Source organism: Anopheles arabiensis, chromosome 2, assembly GCF_016920715.1.
Source record: "Anopheles arabiensis isolate DONGOLA chromosome 2, AaraD3, whole genome shotgun sequence".
NCBI classification, from domain to species: Eukaryota; Metazoa; Arthropoda; class Insecta; order Diptera; family Culicidae; genus Anopheles; species Anopheles arabiensis.
Window position 1 is genome coordinate 83,849,567 of NC_053517.1, and position 19,148 is coordinate 83,868,714.

The following is a 19,148-nucleotide window of genomic DNA, read 5'->3' on the forward strand; positions in this document are numbered from 1 at the left end:
CAGCGCGCTTCGAAAACTCATCGATTTTCCCGTTCAAAAATGAGAACGGCAAGACGGGGACGAGAGCACCCTGTAGGATCGGGTGGTACGTACGATCCACGTACGATCAAACACGTCAACAGCTAATTTCTCGCTTCCTTTTGGAAAAACAATCGATCGCAAGAGCGTACCGGCGCAATTCGGGTACGTTCGACGTCAGCAGCCCGAAATGGTGCCCCACTCTTTCACGTAAGGCCCCCTCAAAATTGGTGTGTTTAGTACGATAAACCATCCAATTATGTGCAGTGCGCAATCTGAATGATTAAATGATCAGGGTTTTGGCTTCTTCCTGCCTCAATCGGGCACTGCACTGGTGAATGAATGGGAAAGCGCCACGGTGCTGTATCTCAATCGGAGTACCTTCGTTTCAGTGCGCTTTCTTCTTCGCCACCGTCATTAACATCGTGAGCAACATCGATCGATCGATCGATCGAACGATCGGCGAGCAGAAACGTTCCAGGGCGCTTCTGGAAAGTGAAAACGGAACTAGACGATTATTACCGAGGTTTCGGGGGCTCGCATCACCACTTGCACGTATTGAGAACACGTAGCAGAAGGGCTAGCCACATGTTTGCAGCCGTTTCGTGGTACGACTCCACCAAAATCATGTCCAGCAGAATCAGTCGTTTAGTATTATGGGGGGGATACAAATGAGTTTTAACTCGGTGAAACTTCTTTGCCGAATACCTTTTTCTAATAAGAATAATAATAGCTGACCAACGCTGGTTCTGCATCTTTAGCATCCAGATGCTTGTAACTGCTCCAGTTGTACGATTCGCCAAACGTCAAACCGTGACTCTAAGAAGTGTACACAAAAACGAATGAAAGATTGGGAGGCTGTGTGTAAGCATTTGCTCGATTGATGAAATCAAAACATATGTTTACGTATAATAAGGATCATTATATGCTAATTTAAGCTCAATGCAATTAGAATGGGCCTGCGTAGTATGGCGTCGTTTGCGAGCGGAGCGCTTCCAGTACCGCTAGCCATATTGTTATTCATTTCCATTTTTAAGCGGAACCTAATTTTGATTATGGAAACGAGCCAAACCATGACGGAATGGTGTTGGTATACGACTGATTTTGTGTTGTTTTTTGAGTGATCTAAATTAAATGAACATAGCGCGCTGATCGATACGTTGGAAAGGATGCTGTTCTAATTCCCGAGATGGAGTAGTTCAAGAACATCAACACCAAAGGAAGATGTTAAAGGTGTAGGCTATTACAGGACATAATTTGATCCAACATATCGAAAAGATCACTTTTTGGCTAATAACACACATGTGATGATCGTTTTTCTAGTTTGAGATTCTGGAATGCATTACGGAATTATTAAAAATTCCTTATTAGTAATTTGGTGTGTGTGTGTGTGTATGGTAGTGTTAACTGTAGGATTGTTATTATAATTGCAGCTGATAATATGTTCTTTTATAGCATAACGACCTCATTTCGTGCCCTTCAAGCATACAATCGGTAATCGGATTTTGCTAAGGATTCCGGAAGGGCATTGTAGAAGTTTGGATTTCAAAAATTCAATTAGGTTGGGGTCCTCCCGTAGAACTCCAGCACTTAGAGGTGATCTGAAGCCAAAAGACTTTGAGGCAGAGTACTTTGATCAGTTTCTCAAAACAACAACCACAGCGGAGCCGGAAATCGCGTTCGAGGAGACCACCACTGCACACATACACCAACTCCATCGTAGGCTTCATGGGTGACAATGGCGAAGTGAACTTGTTGGAGAACAGTACCGACTACCGACTTCTTGTGGAGCAACTGTTCCCCCAGGTGGAGTCCTCTGTTGGCGAGCAATCACAGCAGGACCATCCGAACAGGACACGGCTGATACGGGCTGCATCGACCGGAATGTTCGAAACGCGGCTCATCGTGAGCTGCAGTATTTTTGGGAGCTTCACCAGTTCCCGGGAGCGTTGGTGGTATATAGCGATCACGAACTGTGACGGTGCGGGGAGAGGACTGAATGTGAAGTATCGCTTTCAGATAACGAATGGACCACCGGGGGTCTTCTGGCATAGACACTTTTCCGCCGATGAGATGTGTAAGTCCTGTGTGAGAGTTGTTGGAAGACCTTAGTGATGTAGAATTCGACACGTCCTTCTTCACAGATATTCCCCCATTAGATTAGATTTTATATTCCCTCATTAGATTAGAGGGGATTAGATTCGGTTTTTAACATTTTTGCTCAGTTATCTTGCAACGTTCTTATCACAGACACTCAAAGTTCATCTGAATCCTCAAAACCTAACAATAGGATAGGATAGGATCATTATTATAAATTTCATATTATAGGTCAACATGTATAGTACCTTGACCTACTGACCAATAATGAAATCATCTTGAGGGGGAACTACCAACTTGATTGACGTTCCGTCTCTACTTTTGTGTTACCAAAGGAAAGAAGATTTCATTGAGAATTGCGCAGATGACTTTCATCATCAATTTAAATATGTTTCCGCTCATTACATGCTTTTTTATAAGTGTTATTACTAACTGTACTGAAAAATAATTCCTCCGCTATGCCATCCCTCGTCTTGCATTGAATTATCGCCATTAAGCGATGTCTTCATTAATCACTTTCTCTCTCTCTCCAGACGACGTACCAGCAAGGCCGATCGTTGCTCCCCGTTGTGCTTGAAAGTAAAACACAACAGACATTTCATTACCCATTGACATTTTAACAAACAACGCCAACCGCTCCACAATGTTGCTCGGTTCTTCCAGAATCAAATTCATCTCAACTCCCGTTAGACATCCTCATAATAACAGCAAAAAACTGGAGCATCACCGATCAGCTTCCTGGAGCGCTCGACTTTCGGGGTTCGATTTTTGCCTACTGGCGTTATTAAATTATCAACCCTTGCACCAGCGAATGATCATGCCGATGATGACTAGCCAGTCATTAATCTTCATTAATAATATATCCTTGCCGCTTTTCCGTACACAACGCGCGTTCAGTAGTTTTGTGTGTAGGATTGACTTTGTCCCGTGTCCTTTTTGGCCTGTCCGCCGCCGTACGGTTGCTAGTGATACATGGACCTCCCCTTCTCCCCTGCCATGGACACAAGAGATGCGCCCCTAAATTCCCCGTCAAACCCTTTCAGAGAAACACCACACAAGAAAAAAGACGAAACGCCCCCCCGGAGGCGATGTGTCCTTCCCGCAAACGAGCGGTGCCACTGGAACCGCGCAAGGGAGACCTTGGACATATCACGAGAAATAAAAGAAACAAGCGTTCGGGACAATCGTCCAAGGTTTCGGTCGTCCGGTTTTGGGGGCTGTGAGAGGGATTCGGCGACGCCAACATGGCGAAAGGCGAAAGTTCTTCCCCAAGCGTAAGCGAGCCGAGCCTTTAAAACTGCCGAAGATACATCCGTAAAAAAGGTAGCAACATGCAACCGAAACACAGACCCAAAACCCGACGAACCGGGAACGCCTCATGTTTTCCCCGTGGCACGGAAGATCTGTATTCACCCCGGTGCGGACCGCGATCACAATCCGGTGTGCCCTCAGGGGGAGGAGTGTTATCGCAACTTGGCTCCATGTTCGAAAAGAGAGGGATATTTTTTTGGAGGAGTTTTGTTTCTACCGCTACGAATTGGGAGGCTAAAAAGGAGCAAAAATTAGCATTTCAAATCAATCCAGCTCGTCTTTGGCCGGCAGCTCCTGCTGTTTGCTGGTTGGGGAGCTTGTAGCTTTATTTTACCGACCCGAATGGGTGTTGAGGTGAGAAGCAGACGATTGCGTTGCGTTGAGTCCGTCCGTCCGTGTCTTCAAAGACTCTCCCGGAGTTGGCGGTTGCTGTTCCCTCCGGCTTTGCTACCCTTGTTTGAATTCATTTTTTGCGATTGCAATGACTTCTGTGAATATAGACAGTACGTGTTTTCTGTGTGTGTACCTTTTTCATTCCTGTTTTAATCGACCTTTTTTTGGATTTGTTTGGACGTTTCACATTCACATTCGGGGGTCCCTGGTCGGCAGCGCATGCCGACGCCGAGACATGGCCGATGTTCGAGATGATATCTTGTCAGCCGATGTTCGGAAGTTAGCATTTGCAAACATTGGAGCGCACCCAGAAACCAGAAGCAGATCGTATCAAAACGGTGCGTTTTGCCCGCGAGGCTTTATGCTTTAATTTCGGTAGAGATGGCCTCTCCAGTGCAACCAGTGGGTACGGGCGGTGCCGGATTTGGTGGCGTTTTGCTGGTAAAGTGATCGCGACGCGAACGGTGTACGATCGTGTGATTATTCAGTACATGTTGTTCGTGTCCCGCCTGTGTGCACATGCTAGTGGGAGCCGATGCAGCCGACGCACCGTGTCAAATACCGGTAGCATGCTTTTAAACGGCAGAACTAATTGCACCCTGTTGCGTTTAATCACACACACACACACTCGCTCCGTACGTACAATTTGGGGCTCTTTTGGCTGGGCTGGGTTGGAAGGCACGGGCTGTGATTGTGGCTCACCCGATTGTGGCTGACAGACGCTGGACGGAGAAATGTCCCGCGGGCTGAGGCAAAGATGCACGTTCCCACATTTACACACCATTTAGCGGGAAGCGGGGCGATTACAAGTGGATCATTTTGATGCGTTGTTTATTGATCATTACAGGAATGATTCTTGCCAATTCCATTAGGACTATTGATGGTATTGTTTCTAGACAATACACAATCAAATAAGTGTTTATTTCAGCAAACGATAAGACTAAAATATTTCTTATTAAGTATTGTTTGCTTAACGGCAATTTTGTTTTTAAATTCGCTTTTGCTCTCCAGCGTCAAGCGAATAATACGCCTGAAAGTATGCAATTTGTTAATAAAAAAGAAATTTTCGTATTGCTTGAATTGATATATTTTCAATGATTGTATTTAACATTTAAAAGTATGATATAATTATTGAGTTTAGCGAAAGTGCTTCAAAGGTTGAAATTACTTTTTTTTTCGACAAATATTGAAATACCTGCCGTATGACAAGCTTTTTACTTGAAGATTTTATAAGAGAAAAAATATTCTACCTCTATTTTATTTTTCTAGAGCAACCACCAAACTTAAAAACCTTCCCAAATGAACAGATAAACGCTTCCAACAATAATTTTTCATTAATTTACATGAGCAACCTTAAAATTAGAAAGAGAAAATAACGATCTACTCGAAACATCGATTTAAAACTGCTCGAGCTTTAAACCTAGTGAAAAATCTACACCAACACCTTTTGCTTCAAACAGAATGACCAGAAATACCGATTTATCAGTATTTCTACCGATTTTTGATATGCCTACCGATTCACAGATGACCACGCTAAAATTACTGGTTTTTCATTCATCCTTTCATTTATTTATTGTCAGATAATATAAGACGTGCGATATTGTTATACGGTTGAATAAATCAAAATTCTGTCAAAATAATTATATGTATACGATTTGTAAGAACAATCCCTAACGTATGTTTTTTATCGTTATTTCTATATTCAACTTACCAATTGATCAAAATAATTGCAATATCAATAGAAATAGCTGCTGACAGCACACGCGATAAAATCGCATTCCGAAAACTACCGATAACATTTTGACGCTCCTACCGAAAACCGCTGACTAAAATCTGGCCACACTGTCACTGAAGCCACCGTTGTCAAATTTGACAGCAGCCAGCAGAATCGTGATTTGTTTACAATTATTCCCTTGTGCAATTTGCGGGTGTTTTCCTGAACTAAAAACTGCGTTTTTACCAATTGCACAATAGAAAGTGATCGTGATAAGCAATAGGAACGGGAAGTTCTTTACGCAAACACCCATCTGCACCAGTGTTTGCGTAGTAAAAGCGAAACACTCTGTCGTGCACTTCCTTGTTCTACGGTACAATCGGGCAAGACGTGCATTGTCCCGCAAAGGAAGGGTGTGGAGACGTGTACGGTGGTTACGGAGCAAAACCACAACATCATCGAAATACGCAAAACTACACAAAATCTGATGCGTTTGTGTTTGGCTGCGGGTGAGCGAAACAATACGGGTTGGTGCATTTGATTTGAACGCAAACCACGACCTGCGTAAGTGTGAGTGTGCGTGCGCGTGCTTGAGTGCAAATAACAATCAACGGCATCATTACTAATTGACCTTTCCTCTCCTTACATTCCTCACTCCGTCCACTACCCACCAATCCTTAGCCTGCCTGAGTCGAACGGAATCGACACGAGCGAGAGAAATTTAGCAACCGCAACCGAACTACCTACGTCATCCCAAGCGAAAGGCGCGCGCGAAACGCGAATTTTCCCTCGAAGCAACAAAAAATGAAAGTCATCTGCACGCAAGTGTTCAAGTGCCTACTGTCCTTTCTGCTGCTGCTGCTCTTCATCCTGTTTAGCTTCGCTTCCCGCGTTCTCTTTGTCTAATCTTGGCCGGCCGGGTGTGGCAGCGGCGGTAGCTAAATCACCCTTCCACCGAAGAGCCCGTCGTTCAAACATCAGCTGTTTTTCAGCCCAAACCGCCAAGGTTCGACGTACTCGCGGCACAACATCGACGAGACGCACCACGCTAAGGTCACTTGTGCCGTATCTTATCTCGGTGCCCCCGGCACAAAGAGTGTGCCAACGAAACAAGCTGCGCGAGCACCCGGAAATCATCTCGCTGCGGATGAGTGGACGCGATTAGGTCGCTGCGGAAGATTTAGCGGAAAATTGGTACACACCCGCGTGTGCAGCAGCATCTTCTTCCCACTGTGTTTTTTTGCAATGGTAAATGGATAAGGCGTACACCACCATCACCACCACCACTGTGTGATAATGCACCCCGCCGTTACATGCATTCCATGAGTCATCCGATGGGTCGTGTCGTTTGTTGTTCTTGGCCTTTTTGTTTGTTCCGTTTTGTTCCCTCTTTGTCGGTATGTTTCTGTGTGTAAATGTGGCGGTTTGCATTTGTGTTAGACTGTAGTATGTGTGTGTGTGTGCGTTTATTGGTTCCCATTTGTAAATACCCCAGCACCTTATCACCTTCGAAGCGCAATTGAAACACTTGCTAGCTCTTTGGCTGGGTTGTATGGGTGCGGTCATCAAGGCGCGCAGGGCAGCAGGCAATAGGAAGTGTGTCTAGTCTTGTACGGCTTGTAAACAAAGGTATTATCAGCACGGGAGGGTTGCTCGTTTATGCTAAAAATCGTTTTTCATGTTGTCGCACTGTTGCCGCAACATTGAACATTTGTTTTGAGTTTTGTCGCACTGTCCATTCAATCTCCACATTGTAGTCGTTTATTATCTCATTTTGCAATGTAAGGTTCAGTTGGTAATGTGGTCGAATTCGGTAAAAGAACAATGTTTCAACATCATTACTCATGTTCTGTACAATTAGCTGAACAACGCATATTTACTATCAAATGCTAATAATCGTGTTAATCCTTTCCAGCTCACCCTTAATGTGGCAGTAGCCGTTGCGAAGCATTCCCACATGCTTCCCGCAGTATAATGGCAGAGGAGGATGAGATTCGAACGGCCGTACACTCGTTCTACACCATCCAGCAACAGCAGCAGCAGCTGCAGCAGTCAGCACACACGCCGGTCGTCCATCACCCTTTTATGATGCACGGACCCCGGGGGTACGGCAGTGGGCCGCCGATGAATGCGCTCGCGAGTGAGTAGGAACGTTTGCAAAAACCACTTGCCATTACATCGCTTAATGTGTTGTAATTAATTCGCTTCTTTCACCACAGTGACACGATCGCAATCGCACACGGTGAATCTGCTGAGCGAAGACTTCATTGCCGGGTACATGGAGCAGGGCCGCATGTCGGTCGTCCGCAGGTTCTTCTGCCTGTTCGTCACCTTCGACGTCGTGTTCATCTCGCTGCTGTGGATCATCTGCGTGGTGGTGCGTTTGCTTTGCGAGCCACGAGCTTCACGGTGAACTGTGAACCGTTGTCACTAGTGAAATGCTTTGCTTTACCGCTTTAGATTACCGGCGACAACGTGATCCATGCACTGCAAACTCAGGTCCTGCACTATACGGTCTACACATCGCTGTTTGATGTCGTTATTGCTGCACTCATTAGGTTTATTTTTCTCATACTGTTTTATGGGCTGCTGAGCATCAGCCACTGGCTAGTGATAGCGGTAAGTGTGGATTGCGATTAGCGCACCCAATGCCGGACAGTGCAACCACTAGGCGAAATATTGACATTAACGTTTCTTTTTGTTTTTTTTGCAAATCATTTCCTTCCAGTTATCTACAACTAGTTCCTGTGCATTTCTTATTAGCAAAGTATTTCTTTACGATGTAAGTAGAGCGTTTTACAGGGTTTTCGAGGGGTTTTCATAGTTGTGGGACACTTCCTTGACTCTTTCTTATGGGAAATGAACTTCATATCATAGAAATTGGACTCTATGGGACCCTTTTTAGACAGGCTATTAAGAAATTCCTATAAGATTTGTCTAACAAAGGTGCTATAGAGACCAATTCCAATTACATTGAGATCATCTCACGTAAGAAGGAGTCAATAAAGTGTCCCACAGCTATGCGACCTCCGGGAAAACCCTGTAAATGTCTGTGAAGGCCTAAAACGTCACATTTTTAACCTCTTATTCCATTCCAGTGGACTGCTACACCACAGCCGGTGTTCGAGGTGCTTTTGATAGTGGTTTCGTTTGTGCTAGCGTGGGGCGAAGCATGGTTTTTAGACTGTCGCGTGATACCGCAGGAGCGATATGCGCGAAACTATTTCGTTGGTGGGTATACATTTTTGCTAGATGGGTTTTAAAGGGTAAAAAATATTAATTCATTATTAAAACATTAAAGCAATCACCAATCCCGGCTCGATGGACGCACGCACCCCATTGCTGGATCCATTCCTGAGCGCTATGCAGGCGGGCAGGACGGAAAGCATAGGCAACTTCTACTCACCGTTCGACTCCATTCACAACAGCGACGACGACGACGATGAAGACGAACAGGTACGACGAGGGGGAAAGAATGGTGATAGAGCCATACGGCCAAAGATCAAACGATGTATTGGCGTGGTTTTTAATTACCATGATTCAATTAGCATCATGTGCAGAACAAGAGCGAAAGATTCCCATTCATCGTTCAATCGCTTCTCAAGGCAAGATTGTACGCTTGGGGCTTGGGGAATCTCAAAGCAGTACTTCCCGTCTGGATCAACCGTTCAGTTCGTTAAGTAAGCCCGTACGAATAGGTTCGCATCGCTAAAAAAAAAATATGAAACATTTCCTGGCCAATCTTTTCCAAAGGCGAAAGCAACACGCCAACGGGTGTGATGTTGTAGACGGATCAGTTTCGATCGTGGTCGAAAATGCGGTCGTGTGTAACTTTCTCGGTACCCTGCATACGCTGGTGGAGGTAACATATGTTATTCTAATGCAATGTAAAGCGGCGGTTTACGCAATCCCGAGCCGTGACGCCGCACGGTTGACATTGAAAAGATTTTGGGCTCCAGGTCAACGAGCGCAATCGACAATGCAGATTCAGGAGAGATCGACAGTTCGCCCGAACGAGTGTGATCGAGCGATGGGAGAAGTTCTAGAAATCGGGATCGGCATATTTTATTCAAATTTAGTTTGTTCCCCCCCATATGGGTATATAAAATCCGACCCGGCGGCTGTACGATGTAGATTGATGGAGATCAGTTCGATCGGAGGGTTTGGGCTGTTCGGATGTCGCAGGAGATGTTCAGAACGTTCACCGCTCTTTGACGTGTACAGTGAAGTGATTGATTTTTGTGTGTATGCTTTTGTCTGTCTCAAACGCTATGCAGGACGACGAGTTCAAGAAGATGGGCACGGAGTGTGTGCGGAAGGCGTACATGCTGCTCGAATCCGACGGGTGGAAGATCGAGAAGGTAACCGCCAAGGGGGACACCATACAAAGCTGCCAGCAGGAAAAGATTGGCAAGATTTACAAGCTGACCGCGAAGATTCACTACCCCGCCCGGAAGCTGCTGCAGGAACTGTTCTACAAGATTGAGGACGTGCCGAAGTGGAACCCGACGCTGCTGGAATCGAAAATTATTCGGGTAAGTGCCTTAACCGTCTGGTGATATAGATCCCTGTTTGATTTTATTTCTTTTTTTGTGGTCTCAGAAAATCGATAGTCACACGGACATTTCCTACCAGGCCACGATCGGCGGTGGTGGCGGTGTGGTCAAGTGTCGCGATTTCGTGAACCTGCGCTGCTGGCATCTGTGCCGCGATGGGCGCGTCATCGAGGGCGTCGACATCCTGCCGAACCCGCTGATCAATCTTTCCCCCGTGACCGAAGAGTACGAGGGCAACGGGTCAGTCGGAGGGCAAAGCGACGAGAGCGGGGAAGAATCGTCCGTCGGTAGCATCGGCAAGGGGGACGTTTCGGGGCGCATCCCAGCGTCGAAATCCGTACCGCAGATGAGCCAATCGCATGGCGAGCTCAAAACGGACGGACCGGTCGGGGCCGGCGCTGCCGATGGTAGTGAACAGAAAGATAAGACTGCATTTAAGACGCTCAGCAAAAGCTTGGGCGCCCAGGACTTTGCGACCGGTGCGGGCGGCGGCGGTGCCGTCTCGGACGAGAATGAGGACGTGTTTTCCGACGCACTCACGGACGATCAGGAGGGAAAGGCCGCGTCGGTGAAGCCGGTGGAGGGGAGTGCGAAAAAGAAGCGGAACGCGGCGCGCGAGGAAGCAGAATCGACGGCAAAGTGTAGCAACGTTTACGTGAGCGCAGCGATCAGTATCGACTATCCCGGTGCGCCACAAAACACCAAATACATACGGTAAGGTGGACAGTTTAACCGACGCTATGCAAGGAGAAGGATTTATTTCACTATTGGCAATCATTTTGCGTGTATTTTGCAGAGGAGAAAACAAGGTGTCATGTTGGGCGATGCGGGAGCTTGAAAATCAAAAGGATCACTGCATCTTCGAGTGGCTGCTCTGCCTGGATCTGAAGGGCTATATACCCCGCTACGTGCTAGACACTGTAAGTAGGACCGGATGATATGAAAGAAAGACGAAAAGCCTGTCTAACTTTCTCTATTTCCCTCCCCCCTCAGGCCTACACGACGCTAATGCAAGACTACATGACCTACCTTCGCAAGTACGTCGCCGAACTGCGCAAGCAAGGAAAAGTGCCTGGTGGCCCCGAGTCCACCGCATAGAGCGTGCGGAGAACGTTTCGAGAACGAGGAGTCGACCCTGTTGGGTGCGCATCGCAACGCATCGCCACTTCACCCCGCATCACTTCAAAAGTCATTCGAATTTAGGCTAGCTTTTATGACGTTTTATCCATCTATGTTCGTTCCCGTTTCGCTCCCACAGCCTGCGCGGCGGCCCCTCATTGGAATGGTGCTAGGAAAGGTGCTGTCCATTTTTTTTTTTTGCGCTACCAAGCAGTAAAGAATGCTGTCATCCTGTGTATTGTGTGCTGTCGCGTCCGTGCAACCGTGCTGGAGAATGAGATTTTTAGTCAATTAAAAGAACAGGAAATGACGAATACAGCACTGCCCATGGAAACAAAAAACAGATCAGCATTAGTTACTGTACCGCATGTAGCGTATATTTTCCGTTCCACTTTAATCCGCTGCATTAAACGAACACAAAAATCGTAAGAAAATCCTAACCATTTTCTAACAGTGAAGCGAATCAATTAATCTTCCTCCTATGTAAGGCAAAAGTCAGCATTTAGTTAAACACCCAAACATACCGACCGGAAAACAGTGTGAAAGGCACCCTTTTTTGATACGCTATTCTGTTGCCGAAGGCGGGGGAACCAGTCCTATCTCCGCCCCAGACGTCATTTCTGATCGGTATTTTGCTGTTATATTTTATTGTGATATGGAATAAAAGATTTATATTTGAGCGCGTAATTCAAAACAAAATGGCTTAATTCTCAGTGTTACTGAAGCACGTTTTACTGATTAGGTAGCACTAAAACATTTTATTCCGGAATAGAACGTTTACATGAAACCAAGGCCTTCTCGCAGCCCTGCTCTGCACACGTGGCACAAACTGTTTTTGATCATCTTTTTTTTTTTTGGGTTGTTTTCAAACTTGTTCTTGGTCCTCATACGCAAAACCACGTGTGTTCAAATCCAAAATTCGCTGTAGCTGTTATGTTGCAAGTAGTCGTAGAAGCACATCAAATCGTTGAGCGGGCGGTCTCTGTCCGGTCTGTCTGGCGAAGGTGGGTCCTTACTTCTGCTCTTGCGTAAACCAGCTCTGGCAGGCTTCGGCCGCAATCTCGCACATGGTGGACAGGACCTTCGCATTTCCCTCGTAATCTGTACACATTTCGATTGGAAAGGGATGCACTTTTTAGAATGTAGTTGACCGAAGCGACTGTTGTGTACACTTACCGACAGAGTTGCCGTTGCGCTTGCCGAAGATGCTACCGTTGAAGGGTGGTTTCCGGTAGCCGGCCTCGGCGTGACCGCTCAGGGCGAGAACGACCAGCAGGACGACAATCAAGCTACCGAGCACTTTGAACGAAGCCATTGTATGCTTTTGGTTGGTGGTTTGGTTTACTGGAGTTAAATAGACGAAGCTGCACTGTGGCTGGTAAGATGCTGTGTTGCCGGATTGGAAAGCTGACAGATGACTGATGCCATTGTTCGGTGTCGGAACATCTTTTATACGAAATTTGTCTTGCCGGCTAGCCAGCTCAGCATGTGCCGGTGTTAATGTAAAATCCCAAAACAATTCGCAACCCGGGGCTTACGTACGCGTACGCGGCGCGAATGCAATTAGGGGCTAGAATTTATTCAATTAATTACACCAACATGAACATCACGTCCCTGCGAAGGGGATTTGCAACCCGTTGCGTACGGATATGCGGGCGCTCGCGCGCGCCGTGAAGTGAGTGATTGAGTGTGACAACGTTTTTAAACAACGTATCCTATTACGGTGCCTTTCGTAGCTCGGTTGTTTGGAAAACAGATGTAAAAGTCCTTTCAAACAACAAGCTTTAATGTGCTGTGTTAAGTAATCCTGTAAGAAAGCGCAGAAAGGGGAAAAAAACGCTTCACATTTTAAAGGTCAAAGTTGTTCGATTTTTTCCCCACTGCCTTCTTTAGCTGACGGTGGAGTCCTTCTCCATAAAGGCTGCGAAACGTTCCAAATGTTTCTCGTAAGCCCTACCATCGGAGTCGAAAATCGATCGGGAAGACATTCGTAATTATTTTCATGCCAGTAACATCAACAGCAGCAGCAATGGGGAAGTTAATAATTTAGGACATCCGCGTGTCACGCAAAGGATAGTATAATGGTGGACCACGAGTAGTGGCCCCCGGGGCTACCCCGACCCCATCATGACTGACCCACACCGTTAAACTAAGCCTATTCTAGTTCGCTTCTTGGGCTGTGTAGATTTTACCGGAAAATGTGAAAGTATAAAAATAGAAAGACAAATGATGTCCTTTAGATGGGGAGGGGGGGGACGTAAAGCCTACAGGAAGGAACCACCTGACACAATGAATCAATCAATATTTACGATTGTGACACCACAATTTTGGTGTGTGTTTGTGTTTGTGTGTGTGTATGTGTGTGACTTATTCTTTCTCTCTATTCCATTTTTGATGGCTAGCCACCGATAGCACGCCACAAGTCAGCATGGGCCGGTGGTTCAGTTCCTCATTCCGAAGCGCACTCCAGCGCAGAAAGAACTCTGATGAGGTGTGTGTGTATGTGTGTTCCCTATCAATCAAACCATCATCCAGCCAGAGGAAAGAAGTGTGGGGAGAGAGTGAAGAGAAAGAAGGGGTGTGAGTGGGTTTGTAACCATTATTCATCCCTGCTGAATGGGAATCCGCATAAACGAACCACATAAAAACCATCTCCTCCCATGCCACCCCAACGGGAATGGGTGAAAAGGCAGCCATCCCCCATCTCACTCCAGAAGGTCGTCGCAACATATCAAAATGTATGGAATTATCATTAGCGCTGCATGCAACAGTTCTGGTTGGTGTGGTATGCCCCGGGTTGCTGCGGTGCACCAACTTCAAGGGAACAAGGGCGGAACATACACTACTCTGCTACTGTATGGGGCGACGGGGTTCCGTACCGTTAGATCCATGGGAGAGCGGCTGGGTCAGTTTTACCCCGACAGTCGAGTGTATTGGTCGTTAAGTGTGGACAATTTGCTGCTCCTGGAGAAGAAAGAGGCTCCACAGTTGCGTAGTGTGACGCTACCTGGTTGGTAATTTGAGGCTATTAAAACTCGGAAACGACGGGGTGGCTTTTTTGTTGTTGCCATTCCGGTCCCTGTTTGTGGTAGAAGGAAGAGAGGGTGGTGTGCAATCCGTGATAAGGCCATTCTGCAGATACAAGCATAGTTTTGGGGTAAGTTTTAAATCCAGCATATAGCATCATTTTTTATTCACTCATTGATGATTTCACAATATTACAATATATTGAACGAATTTCATCATTTAACAATACGAAAGATTTTATAAAATATATTTAAAAGAGGAAAAATCACATGGGGACTTCTGTGAGCCTTAAAACCCTGAAATTAAACCAGAACAAACGGCACTAATAGCTTCACACAAAAGACCGGCAATTGCATCAGTCGCGTCGGGCGACGTAGCGTGTTTGAATTTCGTGTCGTTTTCAATCGCTTTCATCATACCCGCGCAATCATGAATGGTGCAATGATTGTACGGTTTTTGGGGGTGTTGGTTCTGGTTAGATATTTTTTGGATTTTTTGTAAATATTCTTTTGCAAATTGCTTTTAAATATGATATTTAAAAACCATAAAGTATTAAAAAAAACTAATCCAATTGGAACATGAAGTACATAATAATTGTTGTGGAATTAAAATTACAGCAAATAACACTTTTATAAATAAATAAATAAATAAATAAGCAGAAAGTCAACATATATTGTGTTAAGCTTTTAACATTACTTTTGACCTTACACCTGAAAGCAATCGTTCCACTGCTGGAGCATAGTGAGCGGACACCATAAAATATGCAACCAAACGGAAATTCAGTAGGGATGGGTATACAGGCAAAACGGCTGGCACTGGTTCCGGACGATTCCGAAGCTGCTGACGCATGTTGACGATTCCTTTAGTTCTGATGGTTCCGAATGATTGCGGATGATTCTGGATTCCATGGAACTGGAATCGCAGCCTAGCCGGAATCTGGGTGGAGTCGTGGGTGCGCTACAGCGAAGCTATTACGACTACCCAGCAAACCGAATCGTCGGATAAGGATTATTAAAGCAAGTAGAGCGAAAAATGATTTTGCTGTAGTGAATAATGCTTTCAATTTAATGTGGCTAATTTAATTTCGATTATTTATAATATAAATTAAATCATTCACTTTTTACTTTTTATAGCACGTAAAATGTCTTGAAACAGATGTATTTGTTAGTATCAATTGTACAGTGCATAATCATCAATGAGGCCCGAGTTACAATGTGTGCTCCTCATCGCTCCATGGAGCTGCATACCATCGATGTAGCTCCGAGTGCTCATTGTAACTCCGTACGCTCAAATGAGCTAAGTAGGCTCGGAGCTCACCAGTTGAAGAGGAGGGTTCACTTACGTTCCTTGCAAAACGCTGTTTGATAGGATTGAGGAAGCGAGAGGGAATAAAAGGTATAAAAAATACAAATGGAAAAAAAGGCAGGAAGACCTAAATGGAAAGTTTGAGCGAAAGATATAGGAAAAGGTAGAGATAGCTTAAAAAAGGTGAGAAAGAGAGACACAAAAGTGAATGAAGAAGAAACATGAAGATCGAGAGAAATAGAAAGATGTGGATATAGAGAGACAGGGATACAAGTACATAGAGAAATAAAAAGAGAAGGAGAAAGAGATAGAGAGAGAATAATATGAGATAAAGTGAGATAGATATTCAACTATAAAGAAATTGAGAAATAAAGAGAGAGAGAGAGAGAGACAGAACAAAAGAGAGAGAGAAAGAGGGGGGGGGAGAAAGAAAGAAAGATAGATCGATAGATATAGAAATAGAGAAAGAGACAGAGAAATTGAATAAATATTAGGACACGAAAGGATGCGAAAGAATGATGTGAAAACAATGTTCACAACATAATCAGTAAAAAATGGTAAGAAGTAACAAAGAGTCAGAATTACAAAATCTTACAGATGGAATTACTTATATAAAAACGATTAAAATATTACCCGAAATTTAAAGTTTGCTACAAAAAGTATATAAAATATGAACTTCGCGCTAAGGGCATTAGAAGTTGAACATGCATTAGAACGTCAAAAAACAGCGCAAAAACGATTAATTTCCATACATTCTTCTTTTTAACTCCTATTTCTCTCCTTATCTCTCTCTCTCTCTCTCTCTCTCTCTCTCTCTCTCTCTCTCTCTCTCTCTCTCTCTCTCGCTCTCTCTTCTCACTGCCCGATCCGGTAAGCCGATTATGGCCGGCAATGATATACAACTCACGGGTTTGTTTCTCTGCCAGCGTAAAGGTGTCGAGGCCAGGAACACTTATCGGATGTCTCTTGATTGGGTTTTCGTTTGGGCGCGCATAAACCTCAATGTGCTCTGTGGTTGTGTTTATTCTCGCGTTCAGTTCTTGCTTCTACACAGTGCGCCAAGAGAGAGAAAATCATTCGAGCTAATTCATAACGATCTTCGTTCGGTGATGCAGATGAAGCATGAAGCTAATCCATTAAGCATTCGAATGGGGTGGGCGTTTTGTGATAGAGTGTGTGCGTGTGTGTCTGTGAGTGTGTGTGTGTGTGTGCATTTCGTATTCTCAGAGAGATGAGAATGGAGAGGAAACTAGAAGGAATTGGTAAAAATAGCTTCACCATGAGGCAGGATAAAAATATCTTCGCCCGACCCTGTCGATCTCCTCAAAGCCGCATGTGATCTCACGCAGAGCAAAGATGTGTGCAGCTCTAGACTCGAGCACAGAGACTTACCGAGGTTTACCCAACATTTCTCAAGATGCTGGAAACAAATAGAGAAAACGGAGAGAAAGTAAACTTGTTCCCCGAAGTGTCTGGAACGAGCGAGAACAGAACGCGAGGGCGAAGGAAATGGGAAGAGCAACGGAAGAACACTCTCAGCTGTGACGATCATTTGAACAAGATCATGTTGGAGTTTGTGCTGAGAAACATGAACCACACGAACGTTCATTGATGTGACGCACACTGCACCGCATTCCAGCCAGTGGCAAGGCAATTAAAACCGATTAAACCCGTAATGTAACGCTTAAGGGACAATGTAACAGCACTGGCCTACAAGCGTTCTGGAGGCTCGGGCATAACACGCCCAACAACCGCCACGAATCAACACAGAAATATTCCAACAAAATTGAACCGTTTCGCTGTTCCCTTCTCGAAATACTTCGAACTCTACGAACACACCCCGGCAGCGCAGTTCGTTATCAGCGTGGCATGGCGTAAAGCCGGACACTGGTAGAGAGTGGTGGCACCAGCTTTTTGATAGCGTGGCGGAATCGGTGCTGATCTCTTGAACCCCGCACGGGGCAAGGTGGCGAAAAGTTCATCAGTGTTGTTTGCTGCTGGCGCGAGTTGCCATCAGCAAAATCCGATTTCCTTTCAGTGTGTGTGCCTGTGTGTGTGCAGCGGCGTTACGTAAGCGTTACCAGAGCACGGGAAGTAACTCCCGCACGGTTCAATTATTGCGTGCACGACGCTGTCCGTGCGAGACGGCTGCCCGTATGCTTTTCGATGATGATGATGATGATGACCCGGTCACGAACATTTCGCGCCATCGATAATTAGACGCGATCGATTTATATCGAAGGGTGGTGGCGCGGTGTGCATTTCGGGGTCGAAATCTGGTCACAGTTTATTGACGATGTGTTGTGGGGTGCGATGGTTTATCGCGATAGACTGAGGGGTGTGTGCTTCTGCACGGTACAGACCCAGTACGTAGCATTGTTTTGCTATTTTAACACAAATAAACTGGATTTTGTTGACCGTTTCTATCGACACCCGAGCTAGCACACTCTAAGTGGGGTGCCACTCGAGACTCGGGCCGAAGGTTTTGGATGATCCTGTTTGAAGGCGCGACATTGGACTGAGCTGTGTGTGTAGTGTCTTCTTTTCGGCGGGAGTGTGAATTGAGTGTGAATTATTATACTCACAGATCGAGAGAAAAAAATGCCATAATTCTGGACATCAAAGACAACGTTCCAGTGCGCATATTGTATGATCGATGCAATTGCCTTCGCCCCTAAAAAAAAAGAAAGGTCCCATTCCCATCTGTTCAAATATTCAAAGGTACACATGTGGCGCGTTCCCTTACGGATTTTCGGAGCCGGAGGTCTGTTATCGCGATGGTTCGGAAGGGGCCGATTGCATAGTTGGTGGAACTGCTCAAACACATAGCGCAGCATGATAAGCAAGAACTATCTCACATTCACACACACACACATAAACAGAATACCTGAGGCAGCGCAAGAGACCAACAAGTTGTCTGGATCATTCGTTGGCGTCTTTTTACATAAACATGCAGCTCCAGCAGAAACCTGTTTGAAAAAGGTTGTTTTTTTTTGTTCTGCTGTTTGTTCCGTTGTTTCTAGCTCCTTCTTCTACCAATGCGTTTTACCAAAAAAAGAAGAAGGAGAAAAACGTTACTGTTTGTTCTTTGTTTATTTAAAAAACTCTCCATGTTCACGTGCTCCTCTTGCGCTCCGTTTATATTAGCAATTCGTCACAGACGCGCAAAGACGTAGCGAAAAGACTGGAGTGTAGCCGGTAACTCTGCTACATGCACACGATCACGTAGCCCATACGTTCGATTTATGCGCATACCTTGAGCGATCCGGCCCGACCGACTCGGGAGTCGGTTTGGAAAGCTGAAGCCGCAAACTAAGCGAAATATTATCCGCCAGTAGGAACGCCATTGTTTGCTGTCGCGCCGGTAATTGCAAAACAAAACAAAAAACTGTCACGACCAACTGATCCCATGCGCGGGGCTTGTCTACGGGTCAATATTGAAGCGTAACGTAACGTGCACAAAAATCGGTGAAAATGAAACCCCTTAGAACTTACTCATCCAACTGCGCCAGTTTGCGCAATGACGCAACGCCTACGCCTCAGAGCTCAGGTTCATCTCCACACGTGATTATTGACGCGCGGCACCAGCACCAGCGCTCGATGGCGCA

The 19,148-nt window shown here is 45.5% G+C and overlaps 2 protein-coding genes across 2 annotated transcripts; one reads left to right on the forward strand and one right to left on the reverse strand.

Moving 5' to 3' along the window:
* The first annotated feature begins 5,701 nt into the window (after positions 1-5,701).
* On the forward strand, positions 5,702-11,305 carry LOC120900173 (steroidogenic acute regulatory protein-like). Its single transcript, XM_040306829.1, has 12 exons — positions 5,702-6,097; positions 6,215-6,781; positions 7,449-7,673; positions 7,753-7,910; positions 7,994-8,152; positions 8,262-8,315; positions 8,632-8,764; positions 8,835-8,989; positions 9,811-10,068; positions 10,136-10,803; positions 10,886-11,009; positions 11,083-11,305. Exons 3-12 carry the CDS (start codon positions 7,508-7,510, stop codon positions 11,185-11,187), a joined length of 1,980 nt encoding a protein of 659 aa, XP_040162763.1. The 5' UTR covers positions 5,702-6,097; positions 6,215-6,781; positions 7,449-7,507; the 3' UTR covers positions 11,188-11,305.
* A 606-nt stretch (positions 11,306-11,911) lies between these two features.
* On the reverse strand, positions 11,912-12,642 carry LOC120900183 (neuropeptide SIFamide). The gene is made up of 2 exons (XM_040306852.1): positions 12,385-12,642; positions 11,912-12,309 (listed from the first exon to the last, which is right to left on the reverse strand). Exons 1-2 carry the CDS (start codon positions 12,521-12,523, stop codon positions 12,221-12,223), a joined length of 228 nt encoding a protein of 75 aa, XP_040162786.1. The 5' UTR covers positions 12,524-12,642; the 3' UTR covers positions 11,912-12,220.
* Positions 12,643-19,148: the final 6,506 nt, after the last annotated feature.